Here is a 24549-nt window from a genome sequence, read left to right on the forward strand (position 1 = left end):
TGGGCCTGTGCGTCCGGAGCCTGTGCTCCGTGGCAGGAGAGGCCACGGCAGTGGGAGGCCCGCATACTGCAAAAAATAATAATAATTTTGGAAGTTAATTATGAACCAGTATTCTTAGGTTTTAAAAAAAATCAGCTATAAGTTTTAAACCACATAAATACATAACTTTTTTTGTTGCTCTGACAAATTCTTATCCAAATAATTGTTATCTCTGTCTCAGAAGTCAAAATTTGCTAAATAATAATGTCTTTCTTAGGATCAGTTTCTGTTTATAAAAAGAAAAAAAAGAGGAAGTATAGCCAGCATGTCTTGCTAGGAACCAGGTGGTGTTTGAAGGGCTTCATGTGCAATAACCTATTTAATAGTCACAACAATCCTGAGAGGTAGATACAATTATTATTACTTTAATTTTACAAATGAGGATATAGAGGTCAAGACAAATTTAAGTAGCTTGCATAAGGTTAACAAGTGTATAAAATAATGTATTTCCTTAAAAATATGTAGTATATGGCACAAACTAAAATACACAAAATAGTGTCTTTAAATAAATATGTATATATACTTAGAAGTTTATGAATAAGCATAATAATTCATTTTAGTTTTATATATGTGTTCCCCAAAATCATCTAGTAAGTTAAAAAAATCTGACAGGGTATTTTCAGCACAACTGTATTTAAACATTGACCCTTTCTCATGTTTTCCCCATTTTCCTTGGAATTTTCTAGTTTTAATAAAGATACGATGTCCGCAAAGTTCTACAGTTTTAAGTGTCATACAATTTTCTGTTTCACTTTTAGTTCCCTTTCTTCCCAAGCTGTTCATCTCAAGAGGCAAGTTAAATATGTGTGACTAGTAATTACTCAATTTATTATGTATTGTTGCAAATGGCTAATATGATTATAATATAGAACTATGCCAATCAATATTACATTAATAACACCTAACTTAATTTATTTTAATTGCTTTTTTAGTTTGTAGAGATTGACCAAAGTGAATTAGCACCTAAGATTTCATATGTAATTAAAAATTTCAACTTACTAATTATATTGTTACTTAAAACATTGAAATTAATTTGTGTAATTCAACTGATTTTAATCTAAAATCTCAATTATTTATTTTAATTTGAAATTTAGCTTGGCAGGTTATTTCTTCAAGTAATTATTGAGTAACTAAAATTTAAAATTAACTCAAATTTGTGTGAATTGACAAGTGAATGATTTAATTCAATTGATAGAAAGGCTTGTCTCCCACTAATAGAATATATTTAATTTCTTTTAGAGTAGTAGTTCTGTCACATATGCGGGTAACAATAGAAATATTTTACATAATAGAATTAGAATTCATACGGATTCCTTTATTGTTACTTCCAAATGTTAGTAATTTTGCTAATTTAGAGAATTCTGAGTTAATGATGATGGCCCTTCATGCTTTATCAGTTCTGTAAGTTGTTAAAAATGTTTTGTTTATGTATATGTAAGCTGTTATTACCAACAATCCACCCATGTATTTAATGTCAAATAACTTAAACGATTTTCTACAAGCCCACACCGCCAATGTCCAAACTTCTCTTTTTACCTGAAATATCCTTCACACATCTCTAATCTGCACCCTCCCTTATCTCCTCCTATCAAAATCTCTACCCTTTTTTATACCTATTTAAATAAAATACTTTGTGAAATATTCACTAGCCAGCCTTATCACCCCATAACTTTTTTTTTTTTTTTTTAATTGTGATACACGGGCCTCTCACTGTTGTGGCCTCTCCCATTGCGGAGCACAGGCTCTGGACGCGCAGGCTCAGCGGCCATGGCTCACGGGCCCAGCCGCTCCGTGGCATGTGGGATCCTCCCGGACCGGGGCACGAACCCGTGTCCCCTGCATCGGCAGGCGGACTCTCAACCACTGCGCCACCAGGGAAGCCCCCCATAACATTTTTTGACAACAACTTTATTGAGATACAATTCACATACCATACAATTGACCCATTTAAAGTGCACAATGATTTTAATGATTTTTGTATATTCACAGTTATGCAACCATTGCCACAATTTTAGCACATTTCATCACCTCAAAAAGGAATCTCATATTCTTTGGCTATTCCCCCCAACTTTCCCATTCTTCCTCCACAGCCCTAGAGGACCACTAATCTACTTTCTGTCTCCATAGATTTGCCTATTCTGGACATTTCATGTCAGTGGAATCATATAATATGCAGTCTTTTGTGACTGGCTTCTTTTAGTTAGCATGATGTTTTCAAGGTTCATCCATGTCATAACATGTATATCTTTTTTATGACGAATACCATTCCATTGTGTGAATGTACCACATTATCCATTCTTTGTCATTTATCCATTCAAATGTTGATGGACATTTGGTTCGTTTCCACTTTTTGGCTGGTATAACTAACAATACTGCTATGAACTTCTATTTACAACATTTTATTTGAACATAAGTTTTTTCTTTTGAGTATGTGCCTAGGCATGGAATTGCTGGGTCAAATAATTACTCTATTTTTAACTTTTTGAGGAACTGCTAGGCTGTTTTCCAAAGTGGCTTCATTATTTTAATTGCCATCAGCAGTGTGGGAGGGTCCAGTTTCTCCACATTCTTCCCAATGCTGGTTATTATCTATCTTTTTTATTATAATTGCCCCCCAAATTTTGATTATATTAATCTTAAGACACTTATTACATAAAGCCTTGTTTTGTAGATGCTGTTCTGTATGTTTTATCCCTCCTTTTAGACTGTAAGTTCCTTAAGGCTATCAACCATATCCCATGTACCTTTGAACCATGAAGAAATCTAACAACATTACTTGCCCTTAAAATGTTCCCATTGAAAAAGTTTCATTATAGGTAAACTGGAGAGCTGAGATAATTATCTAGTTAATTTATACCAAAACAAAGAGACAAAATAAAACTTTTGAGCTCTTGAAATTAAGTATTTGGGAGCTTGAATTATCAGATCATATGTTCATACTAATTAAATCATTCAAATAATGACTCAGTTTATTACTTGTCTTTTCCAGTGTATGAACATCTAAAGTTAAGCTAATCTTGGTTCCATCCCAGTTTCTACTAATTATGTCATTTTAACTAAATGTCTCTTAAGGTCCCCATTTTTAACATCAAGATACCTCTGTGACTCTTAATCAAAAAAATAATAACTCTCTCTATCACATGGAAAAGATGTCCTATAACCAATGGACTATAATGCTATTTTGAATATTTTAAAAAGAATAATTAGTATAGGGAACTAGCAACATGGGGAAGAAGTGTTAAGAGTGTAAGGGTTGGATTTTTTGTGGGGGTGGGTTTCAAAATGGTAGATTTACAATCCTTTACACACACACACACACATACACACACGCACACACACATACACATGCGCACACACACACACACACACACGCATACATACTCTGACCAAAGTCAAGAATCCGAAACTTAGAAGAAATGCGTTATGTGAATTTAAGAATGAGAAAAATATAGAAATAAGGGAGGTCTACTAAGAGAAATAGAATGTGGTCAGTGGGAGGTTCTCCTAAATGACAATCACTTTCCCCACGTGACTCACCTTTGAAGCTCATCGCAGTTCCCATGCACTTTCACTGATGTTTAGAGGGCAGTACCTGTTCAGACTGTTTTTCTTATTGTTAACCAGTCAAATTCTTTGCATTTCGTACAATCTCTGTTCTACCAATTCAAACTAAAAGCAGGTATCAAATGATAGGGACCGAGGAGGAAACTGTTGCTTAGAATTTTTTTAAATTATGAAAGTTTCAGGCATACAACGTTATAATTCAACATCTGTATAAATACAAAGTGATCACCTTCACAATTCTAATTACCATCCATCACTGTACAGTTGGCCCCCTGCACTTATTTACTTAGAATTTTTTTAAGGTTGACCATTCCTACCTCCCTAAATCTCTATTTGACTGCATTTCACATACTCATTTACTTACTCAGTAACAGTTTTTGAATACTTAGTGACTATGTAGAACTCTGGGGTTCGGAGACTGATAGGAAAAAAAAAGTCAGCAGGAGAATCAGTTCTGCTACCCCTACTCAGCAACTCAAATAACCAGGAATTATGGTATAGAATATGCGTACCCTAATAAGTGAAAGTAGACAATTAAGATGATCAGATAGATAATTTAGGCCTTTAAATGTTCTAACTTGAAATATTCATCTACCAGAGGCAAACTTGTTTATTTAAGGAGTGAATGTTACCTAAAAACTGAGCTAATAAGAAAGGAAGATAAAAGCAAAGTATAGGGCATACAAGAAGGAAGAACTCAAGAGTCTAGAAAATTATAATAATAAAATGAAAGGAACAACAGAATTCTAAAAACTAAGAGTTTTTCAGGGAAATGTGTTATTTAAAGAAGAAAAAGGAATATAAGCCGAAAGCACAGAAAAAAATTACTATAATTGTTTAATGGAATAAGAATATAAATACTATAGATGAGAACAAGGTCAGTTGTTTCATAGATGCAGATAAATTCTGACTCAGATCATGTCAGCTTGAGTCAGGCCTAACTATTCCACACAGTCCAATTCTAATATGATTAATGAAGATTCTTCTCCTGAAAAAACTAGTATTTTAAAAAAATTCCTTAAAAGTTACACTTAAGATGTTTTAATTACAAAGTCTAACTAGACTGGTGCGGCGAGCCGTTTCTGACCGGCAGAATAACGAGCCGCCACACGCAAGATTCTTCTCGTATCACACTTTATTGGAGCACAGCTTGGTTGAAGAAAGATGGAAGGAAGACCCCGCAATCCTATAGCAGTCTGCTTATATAGGGATTAAGAACATGTGTCGCTCTGTGATTGGCTTTCGCCGATGGTGCGATTTGTGAGCCAGCATCGGATAGGTCGCTACTTTAAAACCTCAGTGGCCACAGGAAGGATGACTCAGCTTATTTCAGCTTCCTGCCGCGTAGCAGTTAGCTGACCGCGCCCTACAGACTGGAATCAACCTGATAATTTGTATTTAGGGGAAAATATCTTTTAAACATTCTGGATTCTCTGAAATGCATTTTGCTCAGGATTTTCCCCTTAATTTTTAAACCCAAATGTGTTTTAAGGGAAATTTAATCCATATGTCCCTGACTCACTCACACTTAACTCATCAAAATGTTGTTTAGTAAAAGCTATTTGATGTTGAAAAAGCCTTATGAGTCTTTATAAGTCTTTTTTCTCTCTCTTTGAATTAGGAAGTTGCTTTGCAGTCATAAATAGTATACCCAAAGGGTTCGTGTTCAGCTTCAAACAGAATTCGCAAAGCTCTTAGAGACAACATTAACACATGCCCATTTCTTACAAAAGCTAAAATACTTAAACTTCTAAGTTAATTTTTTAATTCAGCTGAAAAGTTGTGAAAATCAGTAAAAGCTTCACCTTGAATATCTAGCCTTCTTAGCCTTTCTTCATTATTTTTACAATGTCTACAAGGCCATTTTAGAGTCTGCAAATACTTTACTGTATCCATCTTTCTGTATCTCCAAAAATGCATGTCCTCTCCAACCATGGATTCTGTAGTCTATAAAAACACTTTTAAGGTACTTTTAAGTGTAACAACATCCCACTAACCAAACTTTGTAAATTTAAAGTATAATAAAAGGACATAATTCAACTACGTTCGTTAGACATCAACCATGATTCAGCTTATATATAATGTTCTTACATCTTTTTTTTATTTTAAGAATAAGCCATTCTTTGTTATGCTGCAAATCTTTCACAAACCACAGTGATGAGGTCTGTTCTTTCTAATACAGTGTTCTAGTTGAAACCGGTTTTTATTTTTTACTGTTTTCTCTGTATGGAGAGTTTCCCACAAAGTAATCCCTCTACAGATTTATAGTTATATTTACTACCATCCTGAAAAGTAGTGGCAATGAACAACTCAACTCACTTATCAATAGACCATCTCTCTCCTATATGTAGGCAGCTAATATTTCAAATGTCATGTTTTTTAAAGAGGATATGATGAGGATATTATTCACCTGTTGAAAACATGTGGGTCACCACATTTGTCACACTTGGAGGGGAAAAAAAGTGTGAGATAACAAAACTGTTCCTAATGCTGAACTCTGGGCGTTAGCAACGTGGAGAAGAGGAAGAGGTGAGGTTTCATCACTGCCTCACCTCTGAGTGCTCTTCCCTCCCTCTGAAAGCTTTTGGCACTAATTCACAAACAGGTAAAAAACTGATTTTGCCACTACATTTGGAGCAGTGCCATACAAAAAGACAAATTAGTCTCTCTGCATCCTGAAAATATTTTATTTATCTAATTATTTTGTTTCGATGACTTAGTGCTATGGAGCCAGAGCAACAGCCTGCAAGGGTACCTCAACATAAACAGTCAGCACTAAGGACAAGTTTTACATGGAAATCCATTTATAAGTAGTTGTTCCAGTAGAATCTGCTCCATCAGATCAATCATCAGTCCAATAAATATAAATCTAGAACAACTTTTTATCAGCAAAAAAGAAGAGAAAGTCAGCCTCAGTTTGCTGGCTAAATATTGTTAAATATCTTCTTTCCAGATAAAATGTTTAGGCAGTTTTATTGATCAGAAGATGACAGATAGTAATGTTTTATGTGTTTTTTCCTCAAAGTTCTGTTGAATTTTTCCTTCATTTTAAGTCACTAACAGATGAAACAGCTAAATACAGTTGTAGTGCTATTTCAGTTCAATTTGTATCTAAAACAGGAATGTTAAGAACCAAATATCACAGAAAACTTTCTTTAAAAATAAATCTTGCATCTAAGATTGGGTTGTATGGATGAGTCTTCATTCACCAGCAAGTTTTCGGGGTGCGGGGGTGGGTGGAATGAGCTAGTTCAAGTAGTAAAGAGTAAATGTGGATGGGCAAATGATGCTGGCAGATAACTTTACAACTCTATGAATTAGGTATTATACTTCATTCTAAGATGTGGAAACTTAGGGTCAGACGTTGGGGTATTTATTTATGATCATATAACAAATATCAATACATGAGCCAAGAAGTGAGCCCACTTTTCTTTCTCCGAAAGCCCTTGTTCATTCTACTACATCAGTGCTTTATTTTGGGTTTTATTTTTAAATCCTGAATTATAACCCATTGATGTGTTAGCAAATCAATTACTTGGACTATTACCAGCATTATCTGTAAAGGAAATAAAATGCAAAGAAAAGATTCAAATAGAAAATGTCAAAATTCATCACACGCAATAAAGATAAGAGCTGGAAGGACCTGTTGGGTCCTTATTCTCTGTTTCCAGATCCCAACTTGACTCAGGTTGGATGTGGTTATCCAAACAAAGCACATATGAAATATTGAATATCTACTGTGCACAAGACATTACGCTGGGTGCTTGGAGCAAAAAGACACATATGATTAAAGTTCCTGCTTTCAAGGAGTTTACAGTGAAGAGGGAGGACAGATAATGAAAAGAAAAAAAAAAAAAAATCCTACATCTACAAAGGAAGCCATGATAACACAAAACAGGGCCCTTGACCGCCATGTGGATTCTGGATGGGTATTCCTTTTAGTTAATCATAAGTAAAAGATTTGGAGTTGTTACAGACGACATGTAAACATAGTATGCTAAACTACCACCTTCTCTGTGAAACTACAGTAGGTCTAAATTATTCGGGTAGAAGTATGAGGCAGAAATCTCTGAAGGTTACTGGGGTGGGAGGCATTTTGTGCCATGAGGTACCTGTATTTTATCCTAAAGGCTACAGTGAGACAATGAACGACTTCTAAGCATGAAAAGATCTAATTTATGTTTTTTTAAAAAGTACTCAGGCCACTGTACAGATTATGGTTTTAGGATGTCCAGACTTGAGGCAGGAGGCTGTTGTCCAGATCAGAGGTGATGAGAGCCTAAACTAAATTGGTGGTGGAGGAAAGAGGAGAGGAGGGCAACTTGTAACAACACTTAGGAGGTAAGATGTGAAGGACCATGATAATTGACCAGTTGTGAGGAGTAAGAACGAGGGGAATCTGTCCCGGGAGAAGAAATGATGTGGAAGCTGTTAAATGTGTTTGGGAATGTAAAGATGCAGGGTTTTAGGGGAGAGAAGAATGAAGATGACTGGTCAGATTGGTCTGTTGGGTATCCATATTTTTCAAATGTATAGAATGGTTTGAAATTTGAGAACCAAGTTGGGCATGGAGCTCATAATTTAAACCTCTGAGATCACCCAAGGAAAGTGAGAATATAAAAGTAGAAGAGTAGTAGCCCAAAGTCAGATCCCCTGTGGAGCAACAAGGTTTAATTGGCCAACAAAGGACAGCTCCTCAGGGATACCAAGAAGGAAGTCAGGCAGAAAGAGAACAGGAGAGAAGACAGGCTTACCTTGGAGATATTGCAGGTTCGGTTCCAGACCCCACCACAAAGCAAGTATTACAATGAATCGAGGCACATGAATTTTTTGTTTTCCCAGTGCATAGAAAAGTTATGTTTAATGTTTATATCATATTGTAGTCTATTAAGCGTGCAATAGCATTGTGTTTAAAAAAATGTACATGCCTTAATGTAAAAATACTTTATTGTTAAAAAAAAATGCTAACCGTCATCTGAGCCTCCAGGAGGTCAGAATCTTTTCGCTGGTGGAGGGTCTTGCCCGGATGTTGATGGCTGCTGACTGATCAGGGTGGTGGGTGCTGAAGGTGGGGCGGCTGTGACAGTTTCTTGAAATAAGACCACAGTGAAGTTTGCCACAGGGATTGGTGCTGCCTTTTACGAATGATTTCTCTGTAGCATGCAGTGCTGTTTGATAACATTTGCCCACAAGAGAGCAGCTTTCAAAATTAAGCTCAGTCCTCTCAAACCCCACCACTGCTTTATCAACTAAGTTTATGTACTATTCTTAATCCTTTGTTGTCATTTCAGCAGTCTTCACAGCATCTTCACCAGAAGTAGATTCCATCTCAAGAAACCAGTTTCTTTGCTCATCTATGTGAAGCAACTCCTCAACTCTTCAAGTTTTATCATGAGATTGCAGCAAATCAGTCACCTCTTCCAGCTCCACTTCTAATTCTAGTTCTCTTTCTATTTCCACCACATCTGCAGTTACTTCCTCCAATGAAGTCTTGAACCCCTCAAAGTCATCCATAAGGGTTGAAATCAACTTCTGCCAAACACCTGTTAATGTTGACATTTTTACCTCTTCCCGTGAATCACGAATTTTCTTAATGGCATCTAGAATGGTGAATCCTTTCCAGAAGGTTTTCCATTTACTTTGCCCAAATCCATGAAAGGAATCACTATTTATGGCAGCTATAGCCTTTTGAAATGTATTTCTTAAATAATGAGACTTGAAAGTCAAAATGACTCCTTGATCCATGGGCTGCAGAATGGAAATTATGTTAGCAGGCATGAAAACAACATTAATCTCCTCGTACCTCTCCATCAGAGCTCTTGGGTGACCAGGTGCGTTGTCAATGAGCAGTAATAATTTGAAAGGAACCTTTTTTTCTGAGCAGTAGGTCTTAACAGTGGGCTTAAAATATTCAGTAAACCATGTTGTCAACAGATGTGCTGTCATCCAGGCTTTGTTAGTGCATTTTATAGAGCACAGGCAGAATAGATTCAGCATAATTCTTAAGGGCCCTAGGATTTTCAGAATGGTAAATGAGCTTTGGCTTCAACCTAAAGTCACCAACTGCATTAGCCTCTAACGAAGGAGTCAGCCTGTCCTTTAAAGCTTCGAAGCCAGGCATTGACTTCTTCTCTCTGGCTGTGAAAGTCCTGGATGGCATCTTCTTCCAGTAGAAGACCATTTCATCTACGTTGAAAATCTGTTGTTTAGTGTAGCCTCCTTCATGAATTATCTTGGCTAGATCTTCTGGATAAGTTGCTTGTACAGTGCAGCTTCTACATCAGCACTTGCTGCTTCACCTTTCACCTTTATATTATGGAGATGGCTTCTTTCCTTAAATGTCACGGACCAACCTCTACTAGCTTCAGACTTATCTTCTGCAGGTTCCTCACCTCTCTGAGTCTTCATAGAACTGAAGAGAGTCAGAGCCTTACTCTGGATTAGGTTTTGGATTAAGGGAATGCTGTGGCTGGTTTGATCTTCTATCCAGGCCACTAAAACTTTCTCCAGTCAGCAATAAGGCTGTTTCCCTTTCTTATCATTCATGCGCTCACTGGAGTAGCACTTTTAATTTCCTTCAAGAACTTTTCCTTTGCATTCACAACTTGGCAAACTCCTTGGCACAAGAGGCCTAGCTTTTGGCCTGTCTCTGCTTTCAGCATGCCTTCCTCACTAAGCTTACTCATTTCTAGCTTTTGATTTTAAGTGAGAGACCTGTGACTCTTCCTTTCACTTGAATACTTACAGGCCAATGCAGGGTTATTAACTGGCCTAATTTCAGTATTGTTGTGTCTCAGGGAATAGGGAGAGAGAGAGACAAGAGAATGGAAGGGTCCATGGAGCAGTCAGAACAAACACAACATTTACCAACTAAGTTTAGTCTTATATGGGTAGGGTTCATGGTGCCCCAAAACAATTACAGTATTAATGTCAGTGATCACTGATCACACATCACCATAGCAAATATAATAATAATGAAAAAGTTTGAAATATTATGAGAATTGCCAAAATGTGACACAGAGACTTGGAGTGTGCAAGTGCTATTGGGGAAAAAAAAAAAAAAAAAAAGCTCTATCAAGCTTCTGGATGCAGGGTTGCCACAAACCTTCAATTTGTAAAAAACACAGTCTCTGCCAAGTGCAGTGAAATGAGTTATGTCTATAGCATGCTTTAGAAGTCAAGGAACTCTGGCTCAGTCACTTTCAAACTGGTATTCCTTGGAACAGTTATTTTGAAATATGCTAGTGAGAAAAGAATATAGTTAAAGGTATTTGGAAAATTCTGAGTTTAAAAATAAAATGTTACGCAGATTGTGTGTTTTTTTTTAATTGATGGAAGGACTTTTCCAAACTTTTAGCATATTAATTAATATGTATGTCCCTAACACCTTGGCCTAAGTAGAGGATGAGGGTGAAGCCAAAAGGAGTGAATAGGAATGAGGAACTAAGAGGTGAAAACTGAAGTCCAGAAGCTTAACAAAGGAGAGGAGACCAAGATAAAAGAGCAGCTAAAGTGGAGGAGGGTAGGACCGAATGCCAGATGGAGAGAGTAACTGACCTGAACAGGAGGAAAGTTACATTTTCTGGAGAAAAAGGGATAACGATAAATGCAGAGGCAGAAAAATCTTTAGATAGAGGAAGACATTAAGATAAATAACCAAATTTCATTTTCTCCAAAATATGAATACTTCATTTATTATGCGGGCAGGATGGATGAATGTTCACATGTGAATTTTCCTAGGAAGGGGCCATATATTTAGTCATCTTCTCTAAGAGATGTGTGAGCTTCCGAAAAAGGACAGACACCACTGCTCCACACTGTAATACCTGAGCTTTAATCTTTGGTTCATTGACCTAAAAAAACCTGACATTGGAGGCTACGTGTGTTTTCAGTCCCGTCTCACACTGCTCCCCTTTACACCTCCTAATCGCTGGCCCATCTTATTTCCTACTGTCCACATCCTGCATCTGTTTGTTCAAACTCTTCTCCTACTTCACAACACTCTTCCCCGCATGTGCACCAGTCTGACTCCTACCCATCCATCACAGCTCACTTCAGTTCACTGCCTCACCCTGACCCCCCACAAAGGCTGGAAAGCATCACAGTTCTGTGAATGCCTATAGAACTTTTTTTTCTGTCCTTCTCTTGGTGGGAGGCAGTATACATAACAGTAAATACCCTGGAGTCAGATCACCGGGTTTGAATCCTGTCTCTACCATTTCCTAGTTGTGTGACCTTCCCTAAGTTACTTCAGCTCCCAGTCTCATTTTCCCTCTGTAAAATGGAGATCATAGCAGTACCTATCTCCTAGGTACATTATGAGGAACAAATGAGAATCATATACATCAAGTGCTTCAACAACGCTTAGCTAAACCCTTTCTCCCTTATGCTATGCTTATTCGTGTGTATTTCTTATCTTTACTATGTATTTTAAGCTGTTTGTGGGTAAAATCCATGTCTTATACATTATTGCATTCTCTCTCAGCGCACAAAACAGTGTATAATTTTTGTCGACTACATGAATGAATGAATGAATGAATGCTGAGTTAAATGTCTCTCTAAGCATTTAATTTACAAAGAGGAAACAACTTACACACTGGGAAAAATATGGCAGTTATAAAATTACGTCATTTAAAAAAATAATAGTATGCATGTAATATAGCTGGACTGACCAATTACATTGTAACTCACTGGTTTTCAGCATATTTTAAATTGATCTCTTCTATAAAATGTAATGTTTTTCATATTTTTAAAGAACGATTTGAAATCAATTCCAGAAAAATATAAAAGATGTAATCTATTATTTTAATTGACCTTTTTACTATGACATAAAAATGCAACAATGGTGTATATCGTTTTCTATATTCTACATTCAATTCCGTAAACACAGATGCTTACTTACTGTGTGACAGAGCCTGTGTTAGATGCAGAAGATAACGCCCCAGTCTTCAAGTAGCTTATACCAAGTGGGAGAAACAGCCTTCTAAACACATAATATCTGATATAAGTGCTGCAATAAAGATGTGCCCAGGAAACCATGGGAACTTAAAGACAAGGCACTAGTCCAACCAAGAGGTGCAAAGACCTAGTCCTCCTGGTACAGTAGATTTAAGTCATCTCCCCTGGTTTATTCACTCATCCAGTCTAGTAGGAACTTACTCTTCTTGATCATTAAATGATATCCTAGTGCTATAAAAGAGTCAATACTCTTCCAGAGAGTGAAAAATGGATTCCATATGTTGAACTGAATGTGATATAACTAGAAACACAAATCTCAGCTGGCTCACTTAGTGCATCAAAAGGCAGCGCAAATTATCACAATGAACATAAAAACTATCGCTGTTTTTAGTATATTTTTGTGCTGGTAAATAAGTCAGTAATATTTTACTTAGAGTGTATATGCTTCGTAAGCTTTTTCTTCTATAAAGTTTGTCTTTGTGGAAAATGCACTAGTTTCTGTTTGTTTCTTTTTAACGTAAAGTATTATCTGTCCTACAAGGGAATCAAAAAAATAAATGGTATGTTAAAGTTAGAGCCTATCAGATTCTCTCTCAGGACTTTTAAAAATTATTTATTGTAAACACATTAAATGAGATTTTAGATAGATGCTCTGCCATGGTGAACAGATACTTTGTTAAAATGCAGCCTTCAATTGTTCTTATATAGAGGGCTCCATTCTTTCTGTTTCTGTTTCAGACTCTGGTAAGCTGAGTTTTACCAGAGGTAGGTTTGCTCAGATCTGAAAAGATTCATGGGCATTCTCAAGCACCTGTCTCATTTTGTACAGTAGTAATCTAAGGAAACCACTGCACTGTGGGGATGATTGATTATTGTTCATCTCAATCTAAGGATAGATTGTGTTCAGAAAGTCACCAGAGAGCACAAAGAGGCCACTTCTTGGGCACAGTGAGCTTGGTATAAAATTTGGATTTATGCAGTGTTTATATAATCAGTAGTGTGGTGTGTGTATGCTAGGGAAGGAGATAATAATGCTGGAAGTTAACTTTATAACACTTGGGTTATGTATTTTATCAGTTGTTCAAGTTATATTTTCCTGATTTAAGCAAAAATATTCTGTAACTCTTTTCATCACAAGAAAAGTTTTTGGAAATTTCAGAGCATCATTGTTCTGTTAATATATTTGGACCACTAACAATATTCTCTGTACATAAAGGAAAGCGTCACTGGTAGAGATTTTGTTACTATACTTTCTTTTTTTCTGAGGCATTTCAAATGCTTGAAACCCAGGGAAGTAAGTACTCTGGGTAAAAGGAATCTCAGATCTTCTGCAGCATTTTCCTCCTAACTTCCCTCTCCCTCAGGCTCATACACAGACATCTCCATTTTCTTAATGCCTAAAGTTTTCCTAGGATTCCAAAACAAAGTTCCAACTTTCTCATATTCTCATATTCTTCAGTTGCTTTGAGATTCAAACATTTTATTCTTTTAATTCTGTGGGGAAAACATTTTCTTTAAATTGATAGTACCCTACTTAAAAATAAGTCCAAAGCAGTGATAAATATTTTAGATGTGTTCAGTCACTCATGCTGTTAGTTATTTTCCTACAAATTTTATCACATTATAGAGCTGTAAGTTTTTACCTATTATATTTTCATCTTAAAAATTTTTTGGAATGATATCATTTTTCAGTAAACGTAAAGGATCTCAGATTAGTTTTATTTCTTCTAAATAATGCAGGATTTTAAGTTTAGTAATTTTGCAAAGATTAGTCAATGCTTATTATCCCAAAATAATGGTCTTTTACATGTTCCAAAAGCAAATTGAACATGTGGTTTCAAAGTGAGTTTGGAGTAAATCCATACAGCTGATAAAATTGTATTAATGTTAAACTAAGGTCAGAGAATATTCAAGTGACTCTAAAATACATCATAATTTCATGTACACTAAGTATAGTTTTTGCCAACTGAAAGTCATCAAATAATTGTAACGATGCCAGTTTTAATTAAACTTCAGCTCCTTGTCCCTATGTATATATATTCTTTGTCGTGCTTTATTTTGAAACTTTTAAGAATTTTAGCATCGTTTGAGAATTTAATCGCCATAATTGACTTTTAATAGCCAGAATGCTGTTGACCCCCCTTAAGAAATGATTAATTCCTGGATCTGAGGAAGAGAAAAGCAGCCCCTGACCTCAGGAAACAAATGGACCTGACCCTTACAAGGAGGCCTCGGTATCACTGGGAGCTGGCCTGGGGCTCACAGCTCCGCCATGGTGCTCTCCTGTTGGACATAAACAACCTCACAGAATACCAGCATCAGACAAGGCCACATGATGATGTGAGGCAAAGAACAACTTTGTAATTTTGTCTAAGCACAGACAAAAACAGGGTCACTCTGCACAACGCCTAAACATTAACATCCCCCTTCCGTCATTATAGGAGTGACTGCTACTTCTTTGTCAATTACAGTTTTTAGCCTAGGTCTAGTCCTAGATAAGAGTTATTAAGATCTCCAATCACAGAATTATTGCCACTCCCTGACAGAGCCCAACCCAGAGCAAAGCCCTGCCTTCCTGAACCCTTCCCCAAATCACTTAACAAAAGCCCTGATCCTACAATACAGTAAGTCCTTTCTGATACCCTCTTACTTAGTCATCTCATGGTTCCTTCCCATGTTTCCCTCACTGCAAGTGAGCAATCAACCCAACTTTCTACACTACAGTTATGTTCCTGGTGGTCTTTGGCAGGAAGGTATTGACACATCCATAGCCCCAAAATTGTGAACACTGAACTGGTAGTTAAATAAAAATGTAAAAGAACTGTGTAAACTGTAAAGTTCTGTTTAAAAGTTGATGTATTAAGACTTATAGGCTTAGAATTATGTTTTCAGTAGAATCCTCCAAACCCACAAGTGGTTTTTAACATTCTAACTTTAAATTATATTTGATGAATAGTTCCCTTCCTAAATATAAAACATATGTATTTTCTACTCTAGGTTTACCCTCTCAACTGATTAAAGATCCCATGGCTCTAAAGAGAAGTTTATTCTTCTAAAGAATCTTTCCATTATGCTTGGGTGATCTTTGTTCTAGTTCAGATTTTAAATTAGCATTTAAATTAATGGCAAGTAATATCCCTATCCTTTCAAAAATAGTAATGGATCAATATTTCTTAAACATTATAGTGCCAGTTCTAAAAGGTAAATAAAATTATTTTTCCTTTAGTTACCACTTCAGATGGTAGAATTTTAAACTATTGTATGCAGCAATACAAGGGGAGGAGGTTTTGTCCCATCCATTTGTTTCACTGTCTTTTAATATCTGTCACCTTCTGTGTGTGCTTGAGGACATTGATATAATTTATCCTTTTATTGCCATAGTATTGATTAGAATGAATATATCTATACTCATACCCCAACTCACTACACCAAACAGTTATGAGATTAAATTTGTACCTAGTTATCGTCTAGAACAGAATCTCCCAGCTCACCATCTCTCTGATATCTAGACATGCTGCCCTTTCTAAACTACTTTTATTTGGAAAGGGATCCAAGGTTTTCAAATAACAAAATCTTCCATATGGAAGATCTGCTGGTTTGTGATTGTGCCTTATGTAAACATTTTAATATCGGATCCAGAGACTCCCCCAAAGGGGATTAAAACATAATCCCTCTCTGTATTGCTGTAGTGGATTAACTCTGTTCTCTCTGCGGCTGGTTTGCTCCCTGAAGGCTACAACAAAAAGACCCAGCGCTCCTTAAACATGCTATGGAATTGGAAGTTGTAATTGGAGATTTCCAAAGGACAAGGGTAAAAATGACACACTATTAAGGCTGAATATTTCATGAGTGTCTTTCTTAAAGAGGGACCAGTTCGAAGCCCTTTTATAAACCCCCAGAAAATCTCAATTCAATAGAATGAGATTGGAGTAAAATCAAAAGGAAAACGGGGTCGCCTTTCAGAAACGCAAACAGGTAGCGAAAATGTGCCCCCCGTTAAAAGTTCATGGAATTGTGAACGTAAAATTCGTAATACTGTATATCTCGATAAATTAGTTTGTATGGTTTTGATAATGTGTATCATGATTTTTTATTTTTTTTCCAATTTGATTGGATATGTTAAATTATATTTTAAGAGAACGCAGCAGTTCGCCATTTTTAATGTTTTTGACCACTCATCGTCTCCAAATGCCAGAAATCTCTGTTAAACCAGAAATCACTAGCTTTCTGTGTTTAGAATGACGACTTTTCTGAGGTTTTATCAAGGCCCAACGGTGTGTAAGAAGACACTGTTTCCGATGTGAATCAGGTCACCTTCTTTCTCACCTCACTCCAATCAAGAGTACACCTCCTGGATTTCTCCTGAAGGGAAATATGAAAAGTGGCATCCAGAGGAGCGTCCCGGTGGCTTAAGGGTTAAGGGAGCGGTTCGAACCGGCCCGAGCGTTGGGGGCTTCGGAGGGGGCGCGGAGGCAGGAGGCGCCGCAGAGCGCGCGCACAGACCCTCCAATAAACACAAAGGAGGGCCTGGGGAATAGAAACCCAAATCCACTTGTAATCGTACAAGAGATTCGGGCATAATTACTTGAGCAACCTAGATTAAGATTGATGAGCCTTTAAAGTGGCGCTTTAGATCGACCGCTTCGCCCTTTGGAAAGAAAAACCTTATGGAGCCGAGGTGGACCCCGACTCCGCTCGGCTCAGGCGGAAGCTACCCGCCCGAGACCCAGGCCGGGAGTCCGCGCGCCCGGGGGCCGGGCCCCCCGGAGCGGGCTCGTCGGGGATAGAAAGCCGTAAAGTCAAAGCAGGGGCTTGGCGTTAGCCTGACCCGGGCAGGCGGTCACGGTCGGCGGTGCGGGCTGACACTGACACAGTTTGCTCCATAGCCACCCGTTTAAGCGCGACAGCAGCCGACCGATTCCTCTCTGGTCCTCCCGCGGCAGAAACGCCCGGCTTTGTGCAGGACGGTCGTGGATTCGGTGTGTGCTGCTCCCTGGAAGCGCGAACTCCGCTGCAGTCCCCGCGCCGCCGGGCTGGGCCTGCTCGCTGCGGCCGTGGCGGTGGCGGTGCGAGCCGGTCTCCCCGCGAGGAGCCACCCGCCGGCGGGGGGGGCGGGGGGGCCGGGCCTGGGCAACCGCAGGGGGCCTGCCTTTTCATTGCTTTCCTCCTGCTGTTACTGTGACTCATTTGTCTGCATTTGGGGGGGGGCGGGGGTGGAAGGGAATATGATGCACCCTTGCTACAGAAAAACAAATAACATTTTTTTGATTTCTAAGTCTTTATTTTAAGTCGAGGGTAGAGAAGAATGTCCCCCCTTCGGGGAACCTTAAAGGAGCAGTTAAGTAATGCCACTTTGAATTAATATTCTAATATGTGAAATTTGTAATTTTCGACTTTAACTCAGATGGAGGGAATTCGAAGTCAGCGCCTTAGTGGGCACACTTTCTAAAACATTTCTTTTACTGAAGCTTAGTCTCTCTCGTCCCACAAGTTGAGAAACAACACTTTTCAAATGCTTTTCTGAGAATCGTTTTGTTCAGGTGTCTTACAATTTCATCATTTTTGACCTATGCTCGGTGAGAAAAGTCACTGCTACAGTTTTCTTTCTTTTCTGCATAAAAATGTATTTCATGTCCGTGTTTGCGCGTATATCGGTGTGCGGTGCGCCTTAGGATGTCGATATTAATCTGCCTGCAAGATGCAAACCCGTTAGCGGAGTGGAATTTATATATTAGACCCTATACCCCTTCACGTCCTCCCGCCCATCCTGGGGGGACGCTGCTGCCCAGAGGGACGGGGTTTTCACGGTGGCTGGTCTTTGGGGACGGCGCTGACTGCCCAGCGCGTATCTCGGAACGCCGTTGATGCTCAGTGGAGAATCGGGGCCTTAAGAGAGTCCGTTCTGCACTTTTAAGCTGGTTAAGGTCAGCGCCTCACTAACCATGTAGGATTTCTAAGCAGAGGTTGCAGACTAGCTTACTGAAAGTCACTTATTCAATATTCTGATCTCTTGAGATTTTATAGAATTATTTGTCTCTAGTCTCGTTATAAGGTAGTGTGTAAAAGCTAAGCAGACTTATCTCACGTGAAAGACATAATATAGACACTATTTTTTCAGTGCATATCTAAAACTAAAAGCCTGTGGTACCCTTCTGGGAGGGAGCGGGAGAGGGGCGCAGAGACGCAGCCTGACTCCCGTACCCTCTCTTTCAGGCCCAGTTGTTCTCAGCACTCCTGCCCAGCTCATTGCTCCTGTGGTGGTGGCCAAGGGGACTCTTTCCATCACCACGACAGAAATCTACTTCGAGGTGGATGAGGATGATCCTGCCTTCAAGAAGATCGACACGAAAGTGAGTTTGAGTGATTCCGTGTACAGCACTGGTGGCTTTGTGGCAGGAAGTGGTTTTCAATTTTGCTTGGTTTTGAATGACAGTGGGGGAGGGGAGCACATTCTCATCCTTATAGAAAATAAAATGAATGAAATAACACATGCTCTATTTTATGGGATTGAAGAATATATTAACTTTAAATCCTGTATACCAGAGCATGCACATTTTAACGGTCTCTCTATGAGTGCCTTTGTGTACACTTCGGCAGATTTGGTAGTGAAGCCAATTGCTCCCAGGTTCCTGGGGTACAGCATCTCAGGCTCTCTGGGAAGACTGGGAAAGGTCTCATGACATTTCTTACTAAGATCACTTTTAATTTCCAAAAGTGTACCTTGCAGTATGAATAATAATTCATTAAAAGGTTGTAAGAAAACTACAGAGCACATTTAGCTCTAAATTCATCTCCGTTATTACATCCAGTTTTCATCTCCTGAAATAAGAATGGGTTTTATATGTGATTTTAAGGGGAAGAGAAATCAATTATCTGAGAAGCTTTCATTTAAAATGTGTATACATAGTACATACTGGCGCTCAGATGTTTAAAGCTTGTATTCTTCTGTGGGTGTAGTGCCAGACAGTATATATTCTGATGATTTGAAATGCATAAATATTTGTTTATTATATCTTATTTTGTAAATTTTAAAACCTGAGTATTCAACAGCTCTATACCTCTACAGTTCTTCTGAAATCAATTTTATTGTTGTTTTAACTTTTATATTATCGTGCAATTTGTAAACTTTTTTCCTGAGGCTAAGAATTCAAGAACATAAGTGTCATGCTAGATAATCAAGCATCATTTTACAAAGATCTTCCTTTGAAGTATTTTTCAGAGGCAGTTCTCAAATAGCGAAAGGCAAATGCTCCCGTAGATCCAGAACCTTATTATTTATATTTAATTTATATATAGAAGTAAAGCATTCTAAAACACTATTTGTAGAGTAGCAATTGAAAGTCTAAAATGTACCCCCACCTGAGTTAACTAACTACCCTAAGGCCCACAGGTGATTAGCCCCTCCCGCACTTGTTGACTCTTAAAATACTCTGAGGGATAATCACAGGACTTCTTTAACTTCTAGCTGCAGAAGAATGGCATTTTGAAAATGAGTTTGAATGTAGTGCATATGATTTTAAATAATTTAAAATTTGTCTTTATGCTTTTATCATTGGCTTGCCCTATGAAGTAATAAGTAATTTTGGATTTCTGATTCATTTATTCTGCCAGTGGAACCCTTACTGCATAAAATAAGGCTTGGCATAAAATAGGTCAGAAATTATCTTCATTTAATTAGCGTAGTTAGTTTTCATATACAAATTTTAAAAGTTTTATTAGGATTTTGTTAAGTTCATTTCCTCTGAGTTGGTCTGATTTTTAACTCAGCAACCTTGACTGTCATGACATATTTCATCATTATATTATCAAAAATTCTACAAAAATATTAACCCAGAAGAGCAAGCTTTCAAAGGTAGATTTAAATTGCGTCTGTTGTAGAATGGACTAGTCTTATAAGTAAGTCAGAAACTGACAGTAGATCACTGTATTCTGTAGCTATACAAAAAGAGCTTTTCGCCAATATTTTAAGGTTTTATTTTTAATTATCTCATTAGCATATTTCTCAGAAGGTTTAAAATATTCAAGTGGGTTCAGTTTTCAAAGTGAAGCATTACATCTTTTGACAGGAAAACAATTTAAAGTGAGACACAACAACTTTTATTTTACTTCATTTATTAGCTTCTAATTAAATAAAAACCAGCAACAGAAATTAAAATCTAAATCACAAAAGTAATTATCCAGTGTATTTCAAGTGCATTTTTCAAATATATAATTCAGATATTCAAGCGTTATTATATAAGCTGAATTCAAATTTCTTTGAATATATTTAAATAACATTTCAAGTATATTTATGGAATGTTAGAAATAGAACAAGCAATATATTTGAAACAAAATGTAAACTTTTTAAAGTTCAGACACTTTCAAAGACAGATAAAAGTACCAGGAGGAAATCTACCTTTAAATTATATCTTTGTTAGTGGAAAATGTCTGGAAGTATCCAAAATGGCCATTTAACTTCTGTTCACCAAATCACAAAACACCAACATCCACACTTTCAAAGACAACGTGAGATCACAATATTTGTTACAAATTAAAATATACATTACACTTTCCTTCAGATGGCATATCCAAATCGTGTTTACTCACAGCCAGATGCACCTAAATCGCCAGGATTGCTATAATCCTTTGATGGTTAAGCAGTGTTCACTGTGGTCTTGCATTACAGCCAGGCTGTTTTCCGGGTGTTACTGTGTCCTTTTCAAGGGAGATACGAAATCCTTTGTAAAGAATTCTTCTAATACTTGTGAGTTTGGGGTGTTCTCCATCCGCTTTCCCTACTTCTTTTTCTCCCCTTGGAGGGGTGGGTGAGATGATGCCTAAACGTTGTGTTAGTACTCCTTTTTAAGGAAGAGATTGTTTGCACTGTCCAGTGGAATATTAGATAGGAATCGAACAGGAAGTTTACACTTAATGAGAACTTTAAGAAGAGTATAATCACATTTCGGCTCTCGATTCAATTGTCCTCTAAAGTTTTTCCAAACTTTTCGGGTTGGTCAGGATCTCTCTTGCCAGTCGCCACGTTTGTTTGGCAGCGTTCTCGAGAGCCGAGTGAGGTTTGCCTTGAAACAGATCTAAGTTCGGTAGGAAGTAGTGAGGACACCGCCGGCACTGCAGGCAGGAGATAAGTTGCAGCAAAATCCCGTTAAGCCGGTCACCCAGGCAAGACTCGTCCCAGTCCGACTCCCGGGGATGCTTTTCACACTCATAGGAAACCAGAGTCTTCATGTGGTAATTGTTCAGGGGCTGGCCTGGCAGTTCAAGGTGACGGTCCCGTAAGGTTTTGAGGATGGAGAGGCATTTCTTCCTGCAGCCCCCCATCTGCAGTCTGTTCTCTGCCTCCGCGAACTGCAGCACCCAGGCGTCGCTCTCGGCCGAGCTCTGCTTGCCGGCCAGGGAGTGGCACTCCTTGGACAGGAGATTGAACCCTTCCGCCTTGACCTCCGCCACCCGGTTGGGTCCCGGCCAGGGGATGTGGGGAAGTGGCCAGTGGGCAGCACTCCGGGGCCAGATCCCGGTGCATTTAAAAGCCGGGGTGATCTGCACCACGTACCTATCTCGGATTCTCAGTTTCACTTCGCTGGTGTCTGCCACCATCTTTACCACATCCCTGTAGCTACATTTGTCTACCGCTTGAGCCACCAGCGTCTGAAACCTGGACCGGATTTTGCGCGCCGAGAGGTAGCCGGAGGCGGTAATGAATTCCACCCAGAGGGACATGCTTCTCTTGCGCCCGTCGCTCAACTTCAACACCGCGCAGCCGGGCAGCGAGCCGTCGTCCACAAAGTTGAACACCCCCATTTGGTTAAGGTAAAGCACCACTTCAAATTCGGTGGGGGAGATGACCTCGAGGCCCTCGTAGCGATTGTCCATCTCGTTGAGAGAGCTGATGAACCGGGGCTCCTGCACTTCCACCTCCTTCAGGACGTCGGAAACTACTTTGCAGACTTCCCGGATAGTTTTGGCAATGGCAGCTTTCCTGGCTTGGCATTTTTCGTTGTAGTATTTATTCAGATGGTAGACCAGCTTGGCCTGGGCCGCGATCATGTTGGGGCAGAGATCCGGATTGTACACCGGAGTCTCGCAATAAGCTGTGGGATCCAATGCGGCTGCTAGAGCTGGAGCCAACTTCGGTGGAGAAACGGGCCGCCGCGCTCAGAAATGTATCAGAAACGTCTTTCCGAAGTGCTGCAGCGGTGGATTCCTAGCGCCGCTTTCCCCTTCCTTTTATCTTTGAGCCCAGCCGGTCTTAAAGTGAAAGGTTGTTCTCCCCCCTCTCTGTCTCTCTTCCTCTTTTAAAGAATCCTTGTGTGAGAGAAACACATGGAGAGATCACCTTCTCAGTCATAAAAACAAAAGTTGCGCTGAGACCCAGCAAGGCTCTTCCAGTAGTCAAAATAATCAACCCTTTCCGTATTTATTTACGCTTTCCCGTAATCATGGTGTGTGCAGGACTGTTAGTCAGATGGAGGAAAAGTGTGCTGAGTGTGTGTCGGGGGTGAGTGTGCGTGTGTATATGTCAGAAGAAGCTGCGGTTGGTTTGTCTAAGAGCCCAGATGCACTCGTGTGGAAATTATAAAGGCAGGGCCAGGCAGGCTGGCGGCCAATCGCCACTGGGCTCGTCACCACAGCCTCTGTCAGCTCCAGCCCGGCTAATTAATCCCCCCTCGTGGATAGAGGCACACAAACTAAAGGTGGGAGGCTGCTGCCGGGCAGAAAACCTCCCAAGCCACCTAGACAGTTTTGGAGATCAAGAGGAATCTCTCAGCTTTGGTATTAATTGAAGCATATTGACGTTTTGAAAAGACTTGGCAAAGTGGTTCTCTTCTGTGCTTGAAAACCCTGCTTGTCTTTTTACTGAGGAAATGCAAATACAGGTGTACTAATGGTCATCCATCAATTGGTGAACTAGATGGGGTTTTCTAAAACAAAAGTCACTAACTTGCATTTAGAGGACGATCATTAATGCCTGTTAATCCTCGAGGTCTTTTTGAATGCAGGGTGGGAGTTTGCTCTTTCATGTATATGCAAGTTGGCTTTAGATGGACTAATACCTGTATAATTTTCTGGATGTTCTATGTTAGAATGATTTTTTTTAGATGTTATGCGGTGTTTTACCTATGTTTTCTCTCATTTGCAGTTGTTGAAAGGCATCTGAAAATTATTGCTGTTAGATATTGTCTACCTCAGTTTAAGTTAGGATGTTTCAAAAACGTTTAGTACACCCCTCCCCCCATCTGCAGTGCTCTTTGTACTTTGCCCAACATTATAACCAGGACACTAAGTTTTGTACGCATTGGCAGAAATATTTGTGCAGTAAACTATCTCTGTGATTCAGAGGTTATTTTAATGTGAGTTCCTAATGAGCTGTATTTTAATACGTGAAAATTCAGGAGAGATCATCTAACCTACTGGCAGATACCTAACCTGAAAATTTGTAGGTTTGGGGTTTCTGTCTTGTTTACAGATGCATAATTAAGGGTATATCTCCTCTCCTAAGGGTCCTTAGTGGTCACCTGACAGTAGACTTCTGATTTTATACTATTTCATGTGACTTGATTAAGGGAAATGGTTAAGATTTTTAAAGAAAATTAATTTGCAGTCATCGGGGTTTTAAATTTAAGTATCATTTTTGAAAACTTTGAGAGAAATCAACATTTCTAAATTTGGGAACCTTGAAAAAGGAGGGGGAAATGGATTTATGTAGAATATTTTTTTTTCCTGGTGGTACCAACTGTGTCCTTAATGTACAGGAAATGGAAGAAATACTACTTAGGGGTTCTGTAGTTGTTTTTAAACCTAGGCAGATTTTTAATTCCCTACCTTTAATTTTGATGCCATCTCTTTCAAATTAAGAATATTTCCAGCAAAATCCTATAATTCCTGGAACAGGTTTGTAGGCACTTCCTTTCAGAGCCACTTGTAACAAGATTTTGTTCAGGGCTCCCTCTTTTTACTCAAGCTTTTGATTTTTTTTTTTTTTCCTTCTTT

General features: G+C 38.7%; 2 protein-coding genes across 8 annotated transcripts in view; one reads left to right on the top strand and one right to left on the bottom strand.

The window, feature by feature from the left end:
- NBEA (neurobeachin) overlaps window positions 1-24549 on the top strand; it is a 623898-nt gene that overhangs the window by 405553 nt on the left and 193796 nt on the right. For all 7 annotated transcript variants that reach the window (XM_033843595.2, XM_073795053.1, XM_019936759.3 and 4 more), the window contains one exon: window positions 18775-18911. In XM_033843595.2, the coding sequence (XP_033699486.1) occupies window positions 18775-18911 (137 nt within the window). The remainder of the gene's footprint in view (window positions 1-18774; window positions 18912-24549) is intronic.
- MAB21L1 (mab-21 like 1) lies at window positions 20642-23016 on the bottom strand. The gene has a single exon (XM_019936758.3). It carries the CDS (start codon window positions 22603-22605, stop codon window positions 21526-21528), a length of 1080 nt encoding a protein of 359 aa, XP_019792317.1. The 5' UTR covers window positions 22606-23016; the 3' UTR covers window positions 20642-21525.

The sequence above is a fragment of the Tursiops truncatus genome, chromosome 18, assembly GCF_011762595.2.
Source record: "Tursiops truncatus isolate mTurTru1 chromosome 18, mTurTru1.mat.Y, whole genome shotgun sequence".
NCBI classification, from domain to species: domain Eukaryota; kingdom Metazoa; phylum Chordata; class Mammalia; order Artiodactyla; family Delphinidae; genus Tursiops; species Tursiops truncatus.